The following is a 20916-nucleotide window of genomic DNA, read 5'->3' as shown; positions in this document are numbered from 1 at the left end:
AAGTCAGACATAATTACCTTCCAAGACCGTCATAAAAACTTAGATTTTAGAAGACTGACCATCTAATTCTTTGAATGTTTTAAGTGAGAGAGCTGGTGAGATCATTTGAAGGGTTCAGCAGAAAAAAGGAAAGTACTTTTAAAAAAGAACAGAACAGAAGGAAATTATGGAACAAACTCTGCAGAATAAAACAACAGCACCCAGGAATACACCAGTGTTAGCAAAATATCAATAAGCTTGGAACATGAAGCAAAACCAGCACTTCCTACTACCCTTTCCTCTGGCAAAATTCCTACTGAATCCAGAGAGAACTCTATTTTTATCTCTCAGATTTTGTATCCATCTTATGAACATGAACTTACTGAGAAAAAGGCTGTTATTCAAAATACGAGCCTATAGTAATTTCTTTTTAAAAATGTGTTTTCAAGTATGTGACAGAATATACAGTGTCAAAGTCATTTTACTGTGGAACTTTGGAAAAGTCTAGAAGTAACAGTGTTGTGAAAACTTCTAGATTTTTATTTCAGTCACTTTATTCAAAGCAATCTTTCCAAAACATCTAACAATGGATTTATATGCATTTATTATACATTTGCATGCAAAATCTCCAATGTATAATCCAGATATATGTCCTTGCAATTAATTGCTAATACTCAGCTAAAAGGTCTCCAGACTGGATATTAATATAAGGTGCACATCTTAGGGACTGCACTGAACCTCAGATAAAACAATTTCATATTTCAGATTTTAGTTGTTATATCTCTTTTCAAGAAAATGCGGCTGTTCAGACAAATATTTGACACCAACAAGCCTAAATGAACACAGTAAATAGGCTCTATCATTTTATTAGGATCACATATCTGAGCATATCACAGTCTTTGAGCACTTTACAAGGGGGGATACAGACTGAGCCATATATGATTTCATAAGTCAAGCTTAGCTAAATCAAAGCCGTTCCCTCTAAGTTAAAACTTTGAGTTGAAAACCAAAATTCACAGTGATTCAACACAGCAATTGCTGGTAAAAATGTCCCACATTGATTTAAGCAAGACAGTTTGAACCTACTGGTGTACTACAATATGTTTGGAGAAAGCTTAAATATCAGGGCTAGTGATATTGCTTAGCCTATTCATAGAATTGTAGAATCAATGGAATCTTGATCACAGGAGTTTCCTGAATACAGTTCTGTAGACTCAGAGGTATAACTTCTTTACTTCTTGGATGTAGCCCTGCAACAATCTTCCTCTTCCACTCAGTTTCCAGGTGAAGAAAAGAAAAAAACAAACACAGAAACACCAGCTTCTGGAATCCAAAGACCCACACCATGTATCACTCACATGGTTATAGAATTTACTATAAAATGCATACTTTCATGATTATTATGTTTCTTGGAACAGAGTTAACAGCTTCTAAAGCACAGTGTGCATGAAAGTTGTTTCTATATGGAAAGGCAATAATGGTTGTCAGAACACAAAGCTCAAATCCTGAGACAAGAGCAGACTCCTTTAAAGCAACAAGCACTCAGGCTTTAAAAATCCAACCAAGTTTATTTGTTTGGCAAAACCAGCTGTTCACACAATGGTGGCCACCCAAAGTAAATGTCCTCATAGCAGGTCAGAGCTAACACTGATGGATTAAAAGGTATTTTCCTTATTACAAAGTTTGACTAGCATTTCTTGTGGCCATGCCAGCCTAAGCACTGTGCATTCCCATCCTTAGTTATTCACTCATTCCTCTCACTAACCTATGCCCTTCACACCAGAACAAGTGTTTGTGTAACCAGCTGATAAATGGGACCAATTCCCTCATTCAAATCCCTTCTTTATTTCTAGGTTTTCTGTTCTTAAGTTGGATCTATACCGCAGCTTAATTTACCCTTCAGTGTGACAACTGATTGTGATGCGTAGGTGTGGGAAAAGAGAAAGGTGGGGAGAGGGATTGCTTAATCCTGTACCGTACCTACAAGAGGTCTGTGTGGTCATCATTTCTGCAATTACAACATTGGCTGCTTGCAATGTGAATGCAGAGGGTCAGTGTAGAGAGCTGCAAACACAGCACTGAAAGGAAGCAGAAATAGAGCTTCTTAAACCCAGGCTCGCTTGGAACTTGTCTTACAATAAGTTTCTTGCTGTTCTGGAAACAGTATTGTATAAAAGATGTTTCTAAATAACATTTCATAAAGAACATGTTTATCTCAGCTTCTGTCTAATTAAAACAGTCTTATCTGATCTTGAATTCTGGCTAACTATAGGACACAGTAGCTGAATAGTTTGAGGTCTAAATAAATACTCCTCCAAGCAGGGATCTTCTTCCAGAGAGCACTGAGAAACCAGCATAGCTTTCAGATTGGGTCAGTATGGGTAGAAGCCTTAGGTGAGATTTTTAAAGCATCAAAACTCTCTCTCTGCTACCCTGAACTAAAAATACGAGTTGGAGAGGTGTTTGATGGAGCAGGGAGACGGTTTAAGAAATCACATAAACTGTGCCTTCTGAGCAGAAAGGTTTTGTCTGACTCCTTTTTCTTTTTTGCCTAGCTGCAATCATAGTCATTGTATGAATCACTGCATTTCTAACAAAACCATGCAAGAAGTCAAATGGCAATACCCAGTGTGACAGGGCTGAAACCAATCTTCAGTTAAAATGTATGAATAACAGTTGTGTGTCTTTATTATAAAGTGAGTAGCACAGCTTATATACCCATCAGAAACACTGCTCCTTCCATAGCTTTTTTAAAAAAATGTACTGTACCTAGTAAGCAAACTATATTAGTGCAATCAGAACTCTTTCAAATTCAGATGGCTTTAGAGTTGAAAAAGAATGATCTGTACTGTCAGCACCTTGCTAAACTGGATTTAACTATCCAAATAATTGTGAGCTTTATTTCAAAAATAAAAATGCCCCAAACACAAACCCCCTTAAACACGTGTACTATAGCTTGGCCTAGAAACTGATAATTGTCATACATTTGTTACCACAGGTTATTCTAAATGACAAAATTACTAACATTTGGATTCCATAACTCTATGGCCTGTTCTCAGCCCACCAAATTTGCCTCAGCTCTCCCCTCATATTTCCATGCAGGCTAATACTGCATTACCACAACTATTGGTTGTGCTCAATAACTCTTGAGCCCCATGGTCCTCTTTCCCATGTTGCACTGCCTAGCTCAGACATAAAAGCATACTCATCATCCAGATAATACTGGTCAGATTGCTGCTGTCAAACATAGCAGGCAGGAGTGGGGTTTCTATTCTTTTCCTTACTCAAGTACTGATAAAAATGCTTTTACCTGCATAGCTCCCAGTCTTCCCCAAACTTGTAAGAGTACAGAACTGCACCAATACTGCCTTCAGTCTTCACATCCCTGACAAGCTCTTCCTTGTTTGCAAGTGTTGATTTCTCTATGATCGTTGTCAGGAAATTTCCATCGATGCTCTCCAGCAACATCCTGGATTACTTATGACCTGCAGGTATTGGGCATGATTAAAGTCTACCACAAGGATCAGGGCCTGAACATGAGACTTCTTCTAGCCTCATCTACTGCTTCCCTCATCAGGCAGCCTGTAGCAGACACCCACTACAGTGTCATCCATACTGGTGTGTTGTTTAATCCTATCTCTTAAATTCTCAGCTTAAATTCTCATCTATCCTCGGAATAGCTCCATGCACTCTAACTGCTCTCTCACATAAAGGGCAACTCCACCTCTTCATACCCTGTCCTTCCTAAAGGGCCTGTATTCCACTATTGCAACATTCCAGTCATGGGAGACGTCCCACTACACTGCCATGTTCCCAACAACACCATAGCCCTGCAATCCCACACAGTTCTCTACTTACATTTATTCCCCATGCTGCACACACTTCGTGAACAGGCACTTGAGAGAGGCACTTCTGAGGGACACTTCAGCATGCCATTTTCCCAGAAAGGGTCTGAGGATTTTTCCTAAATTTGTATCTTGTAGGCACTTCCTTGCTTAACTGACCTCATTTAAGCTCTTCACTGTCTTTGCATTCACTTGCACCACTCCAGGCCCTTTGCTTGACAGTCTTGTCCCTCATTCCCTCAGAGACTCCTGGTAATACTCTTCATTTCACATCACTCCCAGTTTAAAGAACTTCTTAGCAAGTCAGACATCCTGCTGGCAAAGATACCTTTGCTTCACTCAGTGAGGTGGTTCCCATGTCTCCCAAGCAGATGCTGATACTCAGACAGGGTCCCATGGTCAATAAAACCCTTTGGCCAAAACAAACTGCACAGTCAGCACAAATGGACAACTGGCACAGCTTGATTTGTTTCTTTTATGAACATTCTCTGAACATAAGAACTGCTAAAGATTTAGGGTTTTTTTATAAATGTATAGAATTTACTTGAAGTCAGCATTTTAAAATGTTTCTATATGTGATAGTAAACATACATATCTATATTCTACTGTGTAGAATATAAGACTTCAGATGCTAACACCTACAACATGTATGTCCTGCTTAAAAGAACAAACTCACTTTTACAACGGGTACTCAGCTCATCCAATCCCATTTCACCCTTAGAAAGCTTTAACAAATCTGTTTGGTCTGAGAGAAAATTATCAAGGAATTAAAAAACCAAGGTTCTTCATTTCCTTATGTTACCCCAACCCTGGGTAACATAAAATCTATGGGTATAAAAAACCAATCTGACAGCTTCACAAACTGATCTCATTTACCTGCCTCATCCACCACATAACATTCTGAACAATGTCAAGAGATGTTACTGCAGCATTTGACTATTATGAATGAGACCAGGCTCAGGTTTTATAATTTCTTGAGGTCACTGGGTTATTTGAATGTACCATTTCCAACACAAAATCATTAATCTTTTAATTCAAGTTTCTCTATATTGACTTAAAGATGCCCTTATCTAATTCTGAAGATAACTGTATTTCAGCAACTACTTACAGTAGTTTTATTCATGATTGCTGGTGTTTCTGCTGTAGGAGCATCTCTATTAGGTAAATCCACAGATTGTGCTGCAGGCTGAGATTCCTTACTGACTGAGGAATTTCAGATGTAAAATAAACTATGTTGTCTGGCTGTTAGTGATTTGTTTGTTTGTTTGTTTGTTTCCCAAAGTGAAAAAAAGCAGAAGTAGTTGTAATAATAATAATAATAATAATTATAAAAGCCCCCACTTTTAGTAGTGAAGAATTGCTAGTGCCATCTTCAATTTTCTGTGAAGCAAATTGCCTTAAATTGATAAGCCAGATAGCTCGGCAGATACATTTAACTTGTAACTGTGTCAAGAAAAAAAATCAGAGTAAAACTCACAGAAGAACTTAAGAGGATAACCATAGTATAAGTACCAGCTGAAGATGACTTTTTGATATGCCCCTTGGACTGACATGGATGACTAAGGAGTTGTGTCTCTGCTGAGTTCACACATGCAGATAACGTCACTTCTTACTGCTGCCCTCTCTAGGAAGCCAATGTTCGGACATATATGTCACTTCAGTGTCACTTGAAACAAGTACCTACCCAAAGCTCATTGAAGTCAATGGGAGTCTTTTTATTAACCTTGCAGTGTTTAAGGTCAGGCTTCAAGGCTCTTACTTTAGCACCTGTTTAGCCATATGCATGGCAACTGACACCCATGTGCCCAAACTGATAAGAAGTCAAGGCTTAACTGAAGTCCCTTGAACTTTACAGTCATAATAATAATGGAAATAAAAGTCAGGAAAGATAAACCAGTCCTATCTATTATATCTCTTAATTACACAACTTCCACTAGTCTTGAAGAGAGAGAAGTGAACACTTTTGCATATATATCTTCAAGTATAGTATAAATAAATGAGGAGCTTTGTGAGAGCATACAAGGCTAAGTAAGGATACAAGTTGGTTACCCAGTGTCTCCTCTTGCTGAATGTCTCTGGAGGCTGATCACCAAGAGGAAACACTAGATACATAAGTTTAGCTGATATTTAGATTACATGAATTAAAATGATAACAAAAACTTTAATTGAAAAGGGCTGAATGACAGTATGTAACAAATAGGTTTTCAACTTCTCTATCCGCTGAAACATCATCACATTGTCAGTCACATTTCTGTAAGTCCTGTGTGGCCTCTCACCCATATGTTCAAGCACATATTGAATAGGATCTTTCAAGGACATCTTTTCACAGACAGCTTTTATAAAGAAACAATATAAATAGAATAATAAAAATGTCATAGCTTGGTGGAGGCAGGGGGGAGAGATTGCAAAGTGAAAAACAGCAGCACAATATCAGTGTGGACATGAGCCAAGAGAGACAAGAAGGGCTTTGTTGATCAGGTTACTCCTGCCATAAACAAACCTCCTCCATGTTGTGCAGGAGTGGAAACAAATGGATTCCTGTGCAGTGGGGGGACACAATGAAAACTGTTATTTTTCAATTGTGCCAAAAAATTTTGTTTCCTTTGTCTCAAAAAGAGATCTAGATTAATCCAAGGTGAAGAATCTTAAAAACCTATATTTTCAGAGTAATTTATAATTTTATATCCTTTTTCAGTAAACTGGAGCAGAGAACCTGTTTAACATAAATACTTTTTGGACCAACACTTTCCTCAACAAAGCATTTACCTGTCAGTCTGTTGGCCTTCAAATTAAATAATGTCTGAGTTTCCCTTCAAGTCTTTTTATTTATATTTGGCAGAAGGCATCAAGGCTTCATCTAGATCTTCTGCTTTTTGGTTCTTTTCCAAACTATCTATTTCCCTGTATATCTGCAATGTTGCATAATTTGTGGCACATTAGTTCACCATGCAGAGCCTCTCCTGTGCATCAGTCTCAAACACATTTGCTTCAGGTGCAAATTTCTTGCAACTAAGCCTGACCTGTGTCAAATAACCAGATCATCAACTCATCTATTTGGAAAACATAATACTGTGTGTGCTGTCAGTTTTGCTGCAATGATTTGGATGTTCTGTATGAAGATATATCCCACATAAGCTCTGTAGATTATGTACTTCTAAATTTTGAGAAACTTGCCTACCAGAAACTTGCCGGAAGATAATTTTGATGAAAGAAACTATTTAAAGCACTGCCCTGAATAGAGTTGATTTTTACCATATACTCAGGCACTCACAAAATCAGAGTACAAATTCCTACAGCTTCCTCAGAAAGCAGCTATCAAGAGGATGAAATACGAAGTGCATGCAGAAGCATCATGGAAGGTGGAGGAAGGGAAGCAGTAGTCACCAGGCCTAGTGCTGGCCCTGGAAGCTGGCTGTCCCTTAGCAGCCTATATTGATAATGGATAGAAAGCCATTTTGGTAGATGCATAGCATCCAGAGTAGTGTAGGTGTGAATGCCCTCGGATTGCCTCTGAAGGAGGCCAGAAAAGCCCCCATCCTTTTCTGTCAGTCTTTGTGAATGTACTCCCCAATGTTTGAAATATCAACTTCAATTAGGCCATTAGCACTCTTTTGCATGGGCAGAAATACTGAATAGAAGTAATTTCTGATCATAGACTAATTAAAGTGTTAGAGACTAAAGCTGGTCACATTTTTTCCTCTTATATGTAATACACAAACATTTGAAATTCTGAAAAACCTGGATAGAAGAAAAAAATTTTCTTTCATATCAACTTTAGTAGTGACTCGACTAATTAGTAATGATTCAGGGATGCAGATACCGTATATTAAAGAACACAGGAATGAAGACAGCATGGCAGATCTTTCAATTGAGAAACGACTGTCAACAAAATTTATCATTTAGTTATAACTGTTATTTCTCCCCCTTTTCCACTCAGCTGAATGAATGTAATCTGTCGCAGACAAGAGATGTTATTTAAGCTCTTGTTTCCTACTGTTATGTATACTTTAAAAATAAGAATAAAAGAAAAAAGTTTCCTTATTGTCTTCATTCTCTATGAACTGGTTCAGTAAATTCTTTGATAGAAAGAAATAGGAAGTAAAGCTTTAAAATGAACCATTATCAGGCACTGTACCCCAGAAAAAAAATCCATAGAACAATCCAGAAAAAAAGCCAAACAACTATATGCCATTAATTTATTTCTATAATAAAATTTTTATTACTAAAAATAAAAATTAAATTAAAAAATTAAAAAAAAAATAAAAAGGAAAGAGTGTGAGCTGCCAGCCAGAAGTGCACCTTTATTCAGTAGAGTGCCTAAGCAAATGGTTAACTTCAAGCAAATTTTCCATTTCATTGATCTGAAAACACTTTCCAGAGGTTAGAATGAGAACTTGATATACAGGCCTGTATTTAAACATATGATGATTTACAGTCTGAATATGAATCAGTATCATTTTGCCTTTAGTATTCATTCATAATAGCAAGTACTGTAGTGCAAGACCTCAGAGTCAGAAAATATGAACCCTTACCCTTCTCACCTTAATCAGTGATGAGATACAGTCAGCATCAGCTCAAGCGATCTGGGGGGTCCTGTCATGTTGATTCCTTTCCCTGGTTTAAATCTGATTTCTTTATGTGGTGATAAAAACAGGGTTGATTATATACATATAGATTTTTTTATTTTTTTAATATCCAGTTCTTTCCTGGCCTACCAAAGGCAAGTATTATTGCCAATTAATTGCTTCCTTTATTATTATCCTTTTTTTTAATGTTGATGTAAAAGTTGTGAATTACCATATGTAGTGAGAATGACACAGTCAAGAGACATGTTGAAAAAAAACCAACATGGGAATACAGAGGTATTTATTAACATGACATACAAATGTGCTGGTTTATTTAGATTATTCAGAAGGTTTAAATGTCTCTGGCCAATAAAACTGAAGTTTAAGATGCTAAAATAACTGATAAATGAAGCAGATAATAATGTTTATTAAATAGTTTCATTTGTCATTTAAGGCTGTAGATTTGACATGAAATGTATGACACATAAATAATAAGATACATTATAGATCACTCACTGTTCTGATTTTCTGTCAGTAAAACTTCTCTACCAGTCTGAAAGAATAAATAGAATCTTCAGGATTTTGAGACAGGAATCACCATGTGCTGATGTGTGGGATGTTCGACAAAACAGCACAAAGGAGAAATAAATATCAAACCAGAATGACTTAAAAATTATAGTGAAACACGAGACTCAGCAGCTTACCCTATAAAGAAATTTAGCATATAGAGGATGAGAAGCCATGCTGGAGCACTGAAAATAAAAAATAGGATCCATATTGTAGCTGGTTGTTGGGAGGGGAAAGTCTCCAGCGGCTTTTGAGAACTCCAGCATCAAGTCACAAATACAAGGACAAAAATACTGCTCTCAGTAGATATGATCTATGCCCTGTGGATGTCAGGTCAGCACCTCAGAGAGACTACTTTTATCTCTGTCCTCAGAACAAATTCTTCAGAAAAGCAATGATTTTGCCCTCTGAAATTCTCCAAATGCATTTTCCTGCTGGACACTCTTTACACTGTGTTCCTTTCCACTGTTGTTTGAGGCAGAGCACGCTGTGCTATTTGTATGACAATGCACTACCCTGTGTCCTCAGTAGAGGCTCAGAAAGGTTTCTTGGGGGGAAGTGAGGAAACATATAAGAAGCCTGATTCTAGGACAGCAGTGTAGAGGAAAACTGGCTCCTGAGCTCAACGAAGCTGAGCAGAAGGAATCCTCTTACTTACAGATCACCTTGTTTATCAGGTGTTGGGAGGCAAAAAACACCTGACACATTCTCAGGAGACAGTATGAGACAGTATCACATGGGCTGCAGGCTTTGAGACTCTACCTCAAGCAGGAGAAATGCTGACATAGGAATAAATATGTTGCTATCCCACTGAAGACCTCCAAATCTTAGCACACACCTGTTTTATGTCCCTGAGCACCGACAGGCTCCTCTAAAGTTCCTCCAGCAGCTATAAACATCTCCAGCTATATAAACATCTAATGCAGCCTGATAAAAATTTCCAGAAAACTAAATGGAAAGTTTCTCAAATAATTGAATTTTCTTCTTCCACTCCACTGAAAGAAAGAGGTTTTTAAAATAAAAAAAGAAAAAAAAAAAAAAAGAAAAGGAAAAAAGCATTTAAGCATGTAAAATTCACAAATTCATAGTGACTGTTTTTGTAATGGGAAAAATCCACTGTGACATTCTTAATATATATAAAAAAGGCTGTTTTTCTACATTGTATCTCATGTGAAACTACAGATCCTTTAGAAGGTGAAAATTGTTGCAAAGTGAGAGGGAAATAATTTTGGGAGACCCTTGTCAAATTGTTAGCAACACATAACACAGAGAACCACAGAAAAAAAGGAAATCTCATAAAATACAAAAGGCCAAAGCTCTGAAAGAAACTTCTGTCTTATAATTAATTTCCTACATTCCATCTCTTTTCTCAAGCACAGAAACCTTTTAAATTAAATTATCTTCCAGTAGAGAAATACATGGAATTATAATGCACAAGAACACATTGCTACTTTAATATTCTACACTATTTATAAGACAACACAAGGCACAGTTTTTTACTTTTAAATTCTGGCAACCCAAATAATTTTAATTTCTTAGGCATTTATCTATGTCAAATTTAGAACACAGTAAGTTCACCATAATATCCTGAGATCTTTTTGCTCAGAAATGTATCAGGTCAGATTTCCATTCATGCTGCATTTACATTTATATCCATTTTAAAGACCCTCTTGTCTGCCATAATGATTTAAAATTACTTTCCTGAAAGAAAGTAGGGTCTATATTGTATTTTAAAAAGCTGATTATTCAAAAAGACCTTGATTATACAGCAAAGTACACTGTATGACACAGAACCTCAGCTGGCTAATATTGTGTCATTTCATTTACAGCAGTCAAGTTCTGTGGGTTTCCCTCAACTGGGGATCTAGTCATGAATATTTTGTGTAATTAGAGGATATATATTTTAAGCAGTAACACAGAGAGCTCTATTGTATAAATTTGGCAAATAATTCCACACTTCAAATAAATGTGGAAACTGTGAGTTTGGAAGCTAAGCACACCAGTTATACCCAAACTTTATCCATATCCTTCTTTTAGGTTTTGCAGATCTTGATTTAACCATTCATTGTCTTGGAAATTGGAATCATAGAATCAACTGGGTTGGAAAAGACCTCCAAGTCCAATCTTTGATCCAACACTGCTGTGGTTACTAGACCATGGCATTAAGTGCCACATCCAGTCTCATCTTAAAAACCTCCAGGGACAGTGAATCCACCACTTCCCTAGGCAGCTCATTCCAATGCCTGATTACTCCGTCTGTAAAAAATTTCTTCCTAATATTCAACCTAAATCTCCCCTGGCACAGCTTAAAACCAAAATTATCCAGGTTTATGCCATTGCATCTGAACACAACATATTTTGAAGCTATGCATAATTTATGTAGGTCAACACTAATTACTATGATAAGACTCAGATAGATAAACCTTACCTTTTTTAATACCAGACCTGATTTTCACTGTCACCTGCAAGGGTGGTATTGCACCTTGTCTAGGCACTGTACAATCCCATCTCCCTTTAGATTCTGGACATAGGTCTCAAGGAGAATTTACATGGTTCATAGGCTAGGGACAGCTGGTGTATTTCATCCCAGCAACACTAACTCCCGTCAGTGATGGCAGATGAAAATGGGGCTTGGAGTTTTTAAATTAAAAAGCCTGTGTTATTAAAACCAGCTCTAATCAGCTGGGACTGAAGGCCCCTTTATGCTTTCCTTTGCTGTGGTGAAACATCAGAGTTATCCCATTGTGCACTGTGGAATTACTATAGGGTTTTGTTCTCATAAATGAGAACAGAATTTCTTTCTTAATCCTTCCTTTGAAACTAAGTGATTATAGCCTGAATTGCCACTGTGAACTAGAAAACTGTATTTCCCCATTTAAACATATTCTACAGGTCTCACGGAATCCTTTTTTTGCATGCGTACACTGATTTTAGAGAATTTTAATATCAATCAATAGCTGAATTAAAAAAGAAAGGAACTTCTCTTCAAATCAGAATTTCCTAATTTTATTTTTTGGTGGGTGTCCTCTGTAGTGACAGTGTCCCTGTGGTTCATATTGTTTCTAATGGTCTTAGAAAGCTACTTCTTTGAAAAAATATAATCAATAAATAAGCCTTTCTGCTAAAGCACATAACTGTACAAAGAAAACAGAACAAAAGACAGCTGATGAAAACCATAGGTAGTAGAAGGTCTAACTATGTCTTATAATAAAATTCAGATACAACTTCTGTGAACATTAAAGCAGTAAAAGGGGCAAAAATGCACAGCATATAATTTCAAAGTGACAACAATCAAAGTTCCTTGGAAAAAGAAGAAAGACATTACGCATTTTGTACTTGTTATGTAATTTCACTTGTCCTTGGACACATTTCACCTGCAATCACACTTCAAGCAGTTTGGTGTGAAATTTTTATTACTCCTTTATATTTTTTCATCATCGTCACTATTTATTTTTTTAAATGTAACTGGGCTTGCCTGCTTTAAAGAGGTTTTTGAAACATCTGTGTGCATGGTGGACATGGCTATAGTCTCATAATCCTCCTCACGGGAGTGGAAATGACAAAAATGAAATAAAAACTGCAGGTCCCTTTGGAAATTCTTATTGAGAAACCCGTAGAAGATGGGATTCACACAGGTAGAAATCATGGCAGTGAGGTGGCAAATCAGGAACAACAGGTTGTGGCTGCAAGTAGCAACAGGCAGAATTTCATGATTCCAATCAAACACGATATTGAAGATGGTGAGAGGCAGCCAGCAAACTGCAAATGCGACCACTATTGAGATCAGCATGATGTTGATCCTTTTGGTTTCAGAGGATCTGTACTTACTGTCTCTCATCTTGTCCATCATGTTGTTCCTTTTTTTCAACCGTATGTATATCTGCAGGAAATTCAACAAAGAGAAACACATGGAATAAATTAACCTAGCACTGTCATCTTTGCAAGGATAAACAAACATCAGACAAGAGGATTGTGTTGCAAGAGGATTCCATCTTACCTTCAAGTAGCAAATAAATATAAAACAGAGCGGTCCAAAGTACTGAATGACCAAAAGCGTTGTAGTATAAGAAAGCCTGGCAGTGTCCAAGGGGAACAGGTCCAAGCACACGTATTTGTCTTTATATTCATCAAATGTTACGTTTCTGAAGGGCTCATCTGTTAAGACGTGGTAGATCAGGAAAGGCAAAGAGGAAGCTGTAGCTAAAATCCATATGGCAGCAATCCCCATGTAGGCATGTCTGTTGTTTGGCCTCCAGCCACGGGGATTGATGATCAGCTGATGGCGCTCAATAGCAATGAGGACTAAAGAAAAGACTGAGACGGTGATGGAGGCACATTGCACGAAAGGGTTCAGTTTGCACATGGCCTCCCCAAAAATCCAGTGGTCCATTAAAGTATACACAAAGGTAAAAGGAAGACACATGATGGTCACCAGGAGGTCCGAAAAGGATAGATTGACAATGAGTATGTTGGTAACATTGCGCATCTCCTTTTGTTTTAAAATAATGACAATCAAAGCCAGATTCCCGGAGACTCCCAGAATTATCACAGTCCCATAAGCCAAGGCCAGAGTGAAGACCATGGCTAAAGGCACACGGCAATCCTCGTCCTCAAACTGCAAGATCTGCGAGTTCGTCTCCGAAATATTCAGGTGACCGGAAATATTTCCCAGTGGGGCGAAGGCCGAGGAGGTATTCATGTTGTTTCCAACTCGCCGCCGCCCTTCGCCGCTCTCATCCAGACCGCTCCGAGTTCAGGGGGCGCCCATCGGTCCCGCAGCGGAGGCCGGGCCGAGCCCGCTCCTCAGCTCCGCATCTCCCTCGGGCCACCTGGGGAGAAGGGAAGGAGCGGGGCCGGTCACCTCGGGCACGGCTCCTGGCCCCGGACGGACCCGCCCGGCCCCGGGCCCCGCGCAGGGCGGCGGGAGCGGGGCTGCGGTCCGCGGGATGGAGGCAGAAAGCAGGAGCGAAGCAACGGGACCGCAAGCGGGGACACGACCCCTGCCCGGCCCCTTCCCGCCGGCACAAGTTACGCGGAATAGCGAGCTGGGAAGCAATTTCGGAATTCATCGGCGCAGCCTTCACTTTATGCCCTACATCTCCTTTTCATAAATTTAATCTGCAAACGTCTGATTTCTCAAACTGCTCTAAGTGAAATGACATGCAGTCATCACATGAGCGGGGGAAAGCCCATCTGACCAATGTGAGGGGTGGAAAAATTACTCCCAAAATTGCTGCATTCTTTTTTCCCTAGTGCATACACTTGATGTTGAGTGACCGAGTGCCCACAGCAGCACTGGCACCGAGTCAAAGGCAAATTAGGAACTCTGAACAACTTAATCGCAGCTAGCAAGGCTATGCAGCTCACAAAACAAGACAAAAGATAGCAAAATTTAAACACTGAAGAAAATTTCTTTACCCACACAACACAAACAGGCATGCTTAAATAATCACCCTTTCGCAAGGCCTCAATTTTAAAAATTTGAAACTCAAGCATATATGTTCAGGAGGAAAATAAAAAAATTAAATAAAATAATTTTATAAACAGTTAATAAACAATTAATCAATAACCTGACACACCTTTACTTCAGCTCACCATTAGTGGCACTGAATTCTGCACTGAGCCTGGAACTTTACCTCTGGCCACTCCCATGAGCTAAATTTATTGCTCACTTAACCTCAGGTTATGGTAATGAAATATGCCACTTAAAATTCACACAAGTGGGTTTCAAACACGTCTCCATATGGCATTTATCACAAAAGCTGTAGAAACATTGCCCACTAAAATGTACTTCATTAAAAGTTACCCTGAATAGGTGAGCTTTTGATCTTAAATGATGCTCAATAGAAATCTCTGTGCCATCTAAGTCTCTGGAGAAGAATCGTCTTTGTCTGTTACTGGTGGCAGACACTCTTTTAACCAGCCACATGCTGGGGACCAGAGCTGGGGCTGCCTCCTCCCTAGGGCAGAGCCAGTGTGTGAAGGATGGGCTTGCAGCTCCAGCTCCTTCTGAGGGTCAGCCAAAGGATGACAATGGCAATGCCATGACTTCTTACTGCTGCTGCCACCATGAGCTCACCTCATCTCTGCTGGCTCTTTATAATCACCACATGGCTGCGTGAAACCACAACAGGCAATGTAGCTTGTGTGACATTTTACTGTGAAAGTTAACAGCAGTGATTTCAGACAAAAGGCATCTCTGTCTGAGGTTTGGCTATGCTGATTTTCAAGACAGCTAGGCACACACCTGAGCATTCTCTCTCAGACCTGCTGCCTCTGCGAACTAAATTTATGAGATCTAGTCCACAAGATCTGTTTTAGGGTGCAGTAAAGAAATTTCCACCCCCAGGACCTCTTGAAGCATCACTTCAGCTGGAGCCATAAGTAGGTGCTTTACCCAAAGGAAAAGTGTGTGGGTGATGTGGAGAACCAGGGCTCCTGCAGTATGACTATCATAGTCCAAAAGTCACATCTGGATTTTATCATGATCTTCACCATCACTTGTACAGCACGAGGTGGGCAGTCCAGCCCTGTGACTTGATGGGATGATGGCAGGAGCAGAGTGGGTGAAGAGCCATGTCAGGCAAGGAGGGAACTGGGCAGGTTCTCTCACCAGCTGGGACTAAACTGCACCCAGCAACAGGGTGTCCTGGGTTTCAAGCTCTTGGTTTTTTTACTCCCTTAGACAAGCTCTGCTCTTGCTTATTTATTAAATATCAAACTCAAAACTAGAAACTGCTACTGCTCCTTCTTCCCTCACCTTTCCCCATAGCAGAGATGCAACCTAAGAGCATGTCAGCAAACCAGCTCAGAAACACAGCACTGCTAGCAAGTGACAAGGGATCCTTCTTTCCTGTCCCTCTCCAAAATGGACCAGACATCAGGAGGGGATGAAGTTGCATCTCCTGGACAGCTGCACTGTTCCTTGTCCCCTACCCCACCAGTTCCCAAGTCAGGAAAGAGAACTCTCCCCACTCCCAGGAGTGCTGGCCTGGGACAGGGAAAGCCCATAGCTCTGTAGACCCCGCTGGGTGATTGCACTGTCTCCCCCACCACGCGCACAATCCTGACTCTCCATGAGAATTTTGGTCAAAAGTTTAGCACTAACAGACAGAAAGGGTGAAATAATGTGCTGTGAGGTGACAGGAAATGGACCGTAAAACTATTGGAGCTATTCCAAAGCAAGCAAAAAATGCTGTCAGCCCAAGCCGACAGCCACTTGCAAGTCCAGCCTGGAGCCTATCCCTCCCTTGAATTTTGTCACCTGCACCTGAGAGAGCAACAAACACAAGCCTAACCGGCACACAACCACCCACAGTCATGGGAAAGCAATCGCAGGGGAAACTCACCTTGCAACTGCTCTGCCCGTCTTTGGTCTGCTCAGAGGATGCCTCAGGAGGCTGGATGGAGAAGAGGGAGTAGGGAAAGGGGAAGCATTCTCTGGTATTTCTTCAGCTGAGATCCTAAAGATGGGTGAGGAAGGCTAGAGACTCCCCCTTAAAGCTGAACTCCACCTTACCCCAGTATCACATGATGGTGCTCTGCTGAGTAGATCCTGAAAATCTCACTGCAAGCACATCACCTTTAAACTGCACATCTGGGGGTGGGTTGCCTAGTAATTCCGAAAGAAATGCAATTAAATATTGAAACAAAAGAGGCGGATGGGGGGAAGAGCGCAAGGAAAAGCTCAGGAAGGGAGACAGTTTTAAATCGGTTTGCCTGTTTCAGCATTTTGTCTGCAAGTTATTGCCATCTTGTGGCCAAACTAAAGATGGAAATAGAAGCTGTTGGAAAGCGGACGAGGAAGAGATTTTTAAGCATAAGGAGCGGGTTACAGAGTTTGGGTTTGGCTTTTTAAACCAGTACAACCAGCTTCTGGTCTGAACAGTGATGAATGGATGAATAAAAAATGTCAAGTTGCTGAAACACGTTGTTGTGCCACTCCCAAAAATCATGGCACTGATCTACTTTGATGGTTACAAAAGACGGTAAGTTGGGAATTCTGTGAGAAGTTACCCAGATAAACTTAAGCAACACTTTGAAAATGCCCTGGCAAAATCTGCAGGCTGTGTTAAGAGTTTAGATTTCTTGGAAAACAGAAGTTTCCTAATTCTTCCAAGGCTCCAGATTAATTTTTGTGGTGTAAGGCGTTGCATGCTTTTACATTCTTACTTCAGGCATATACCTATTATATGGCAACACTGTTGTTGTGGATAAGTCTCAACTGAGGAACTATGGTAATTATAGCTAAAAAATTTGTTGCACATAGTAAATGATTGCAACATTTTTTGTAGAAGGAGTCTCATAGGAAGATTTCAGAACCCAGCACTGAAGTTGATGTTTATACTGTATTTCCAGGAGCTCAGCTCAACTGCATTGTAACTGCAGTCCTTGATGTAAGAAAGGAAAGTGCAAGTTGCTGTAAACCAGTAGCTGGGGTGCTGCTGACATTTTAACAGCAGCAGCCATAAGGTAAGTGCAAGCTATATATAATGCATCTCAAGAACTTCAGTCATACATGGGTCATTAGCACTGACCTTTGACTGAATAGAGCAAAGGTGGGTACACTCACACAGGGATCCAAGCTGAAAGTGTCATAAAGGGTATATTTCTGTCTGAATCAGTGACACTCTAGGATATGTACAACTGAGACCTCTCATTACTATGGATGTGGAATGATTCATTCACACTACCAAAAAAAGGAAAGTATTGTCCAATATAGACATTTTTAAGGGCAATAGATAAATTGCTAGGCAGACAAAAAGCACTTTTTTTGTTATGCCAGGGTGTTCCTTCCCACCACCCTTCCCCTGTAATGCTCTTACAAATATGGTCAAGATGGCTATTTAAAAAATAAAAACAAGCATTCTGTGATACAGAACTGTGGTACTCTGCCAACAGGTATCCAGTGCAGAGATACATTTCTAGGACCAGCTCAGAACAAGAGACTTGGGTTTACATAACAAGCTGGGGAGCTTCAGGGATGGCTTCTGCGAGAAGACACCAGGAGCGGGCCCCATGCTGAACAGAATGGGTTTGATCCCCGTAGAGGCCATTCACTTAAGAGTTGGACTTGATGATCCTTGTGGGTCCCTTCCAATTCAGAATATTCTGTGACTCACTTCAAAAAAAGAACCATTTTCAGCTGACTCTGAAATGGATCCACCCTTGGCCAGAACAGAGATTCCCCTGCAGCCTGTGGTGGGAACCATGAGGACACAAGTTGTTTCCTTGCAGCCCATGCAGGCCCATGGTGGAGCCACACTGTGGTCCATGGAGAGGAGTCCACATGGGAGAAGGTTTGCTGGCAGGAATTGTGACCTTGTGGGGAATCCACACTGGAGCAATCTGTTCCTGAGGGAGTGTACCCCATGGAAAGGACCCATGCTGGAGCAGCTATTGAAGAACTGTATCCCATGGGAAGGACCCCATGCTGAAGCAGGAAAACATCATGAGGTGGAAAGAGTGGCAGAAACATGTGATGAACTGACCAGAACCCCCATTCCCTGTGCCTCTGCACAACTCAGGGAGGTAGGAATATAGAAGAGTTGGGATGAAAAAGTGATGTTGAGCCTGGGAAGACAGGGGTGTAGGAAGTTGTGCATTTTTCCTTTGTTTCTCATCCTTCTACTCTATTTTAAATAGAGGCCTTAATTTACTACCCTATTGAAATGCCATTGTTTCTGTCACAAATATTTCTTAAATTTCAGATAGGTATGATCTTCTCTCTTGTCCATTTTGTCATTAGTGATGAGGATCTCTGTTTCAACAGTAAATGAAGTGATTCATAACACTTCACTTTTTAGTGGTTAATATATACGATAATTTCAAACATCGCATAAACACAGGCAAAACAAACCTCACAATACCTCTAATTATGCAAATATAATGATTACCTATAATAGATAAAATATAGAGCCTACATGCTACTCAGTGACCTGAACTCACAGTGATGGCAACAAATATTCACAGTTATTCACACAGCAGACAGATACAAGGTCAGGCTTTGAACAGTGCAGTGGATCAATGGAAAGGGCTGCCTCAGTCACTGAGTCTTTCAAACACATGTGCTACACTTATGAGTGCATATAGCATGTATGCACACATGCTATAACCCAAGTCTTACTGCAAGCTTTCTGCTTTGCCATACTGTTGTGTACCCACCTCAGATGACTGAATCTGTTGGAGCTGTATCAGTCTTCTCTGAAGCACTTCACATACATGTGAACACTAAACACACTAAAAAATAATCACTCTAATAAACAAAGAGACTCTTTTCAAACTTTCCATTGTAGCTATATAAAATACAGGTTGTGAAGCAAATGCCATGTAGCATCACGTATGCTCTGTAAGAAAACTGGGCACTAGCAAGCCTTGGCTATCCTGTGCATCTTCAGTCTCAACACCAAGCTGACAGTCTCCAGCTGGAGCTCCAAGATCACAAAGATGTCAAATGATTTCTCAGTAAATCTAATTTTAGCGGTGATGACTGTCAGGACACAAGAACACTGGCGTAGTAAGATAACCATTGTGCTAAAGATTATCCTCTTCCAGGGAATAAATTCTTCAGTACATCAAAGGCACCCTGGACTGGAAAACTGTTTGTTTGTGTGTATATGTTTATTTGTGTGAAGGCATGACATTGCAAAATGTGCAATGAACAGAACACAAGTATTTCAACTAAGGAAACAGAACAGCCTGAGTAAAGGAATACAGAATTGCTTTGAAGTAAAAGCATTGAGAAGAGAACAAGACATGTTTAAGAAACATGTAGAAAAAAATATACCAAGACATCAATCCATTAAAATTCTTTCTCGCTGCAACTCTCAAAAATGGAAAAGATGTCTTAAAATGAGGCTGTCACTTTCATTGCAACGTATTGTCATGTGCTCAGGCATTGCAATCTCTCTGCAAAACTTAAAAAACACCAAGTAGAAGAACACTAAGAGAATCATTTAAACTTTCTATTTTCTATAAAACAAACTGAAGTCCCCACTATGGAAATGAATGGAAACACTGTCTGAAGGGTTTTTAACCTTATTTTTTATTGTTTTCATTTTCTAGTACTGAACATCAGTGCTATTGAAATACTTGCATTTCACATTACTCAAAGATAAGGGAACTCATGCTGCTTGGGGCAAAAGTCTGTCACCAGTAGACTAAATAGGCCTTTCGGTGTTGAGTACAATTTGAATAGCAGCAAATTCTCTGTTTGGATAAGAGCATGTTTATTCCGACACAACTGCATCTGACACCAAACATAACAACATTTCATTTGACTGCTAATGTCACAAACCCAAATAAGCTGAATGAAAGATTATGTGGTTAATCTCCACTGACAGTCTTGTTGCTGCAGTTCTATTTTCAACAATACAGCCAAGTTAACTAGTGTAAATCTATCCTGATCACATGAAATATTACTTAAAGGCTGCTTGAGATATAACCTAAGTTATGTTCACCTGGCTAAAATACTAAGTCATGTTTTGTGCTGTGCCCACCCTGCACTGTCCATTAAGGATTCAAACTTACATATGCTCATACACAAGTTCTCACTTGGCTTCAGATGAAGCAGAAATAGGTCCTGCAGTTCAGCATGATCATCCAGATGGGTCAGTGTGTGTAATACCAGCCAAAAAATGTGATGACACATTAGGCAACAAAAATGACTAATTACAGGCTCACCCTTGGAAGTATTTTATTAGCTAACCATCAGACGTCCTGCCTTTCATCACAAAGACAGCTCAACCATTGCCACCTCTTCAGTAGTCCAAGATTGGCTGCTTTATGCAAGGTAAGAATCTGTGGAAGGGCTATACAGAAGCCAGAGATTAGTGGTATTTTGAATAATATTTTAATAGTATTTTTGCTGGGTGTGAAGAGATGGGTGAAAAATTTTGACCAACAGAAATGTTTTTTATGTATCTCATAAAATCTCTCAAACTCTGTAGTAGCTATGTCTT

General features: G+C 39.7%; 1 protein-coding gene across 2 annotated transcripts in view; it reads right to left on the bottom strand.

Moving 5' to 3' along the window:
- The window catches only part of NPY1R (neuropeptide Y receptor Y1), a 32748-nt gene extending 16141 nt beyond the window's left edge, over positions 1-16607 (bottom strand). Inside the window, exons 1-3 of one of the 2 annotated variants that reach the window (XM_050338162.1) lie at positions 16306-16607; positions 12954-13785; positions 12785-12836 (exon numbers count right to left, since the gene is read on the bottom strand). In XM_050338162.1, the coding sequence (XP_050194119.1) occupies positions 12785-12836; positions 12954-13655 (754 nt within the window). In that variant the 5' untranslated portion in view covers positions 13656-13785; positions 16306-16607. Of the gene's footprint in view, positions 1-515; positions 12837-12953; positions 13786-16305 lie in introns of those variants that run through there. The other variant, XM_050338161.1, reaches the window with a different exon arrangement.
- Positions 16608-20916: the final 4309 nt, after the last annotated feature.

The sequence above is a fragment of the Myiozetetes cayanensis genome, unplaced genomic scaffold (assembly GCF_022539395.1).
Source record: "Myiozetetes cayanensis isolate MyiCay16 unplaced genomic scaffold, myiCay2020 scf7, whole genome shotgun sequence".
Classification (NCBI taxonomy): domain Eukaryota; kingdom Metazoa; phylum Chordata; class Aves; order Passeriformes; family Tyrannidae; genus Myiozetetes; species Myiozetetes cayanensis.
Note: the sequence above shows the minus strand (reverse complement) of the source record. Positions and strands in the feature narration are given on the sequence as shown.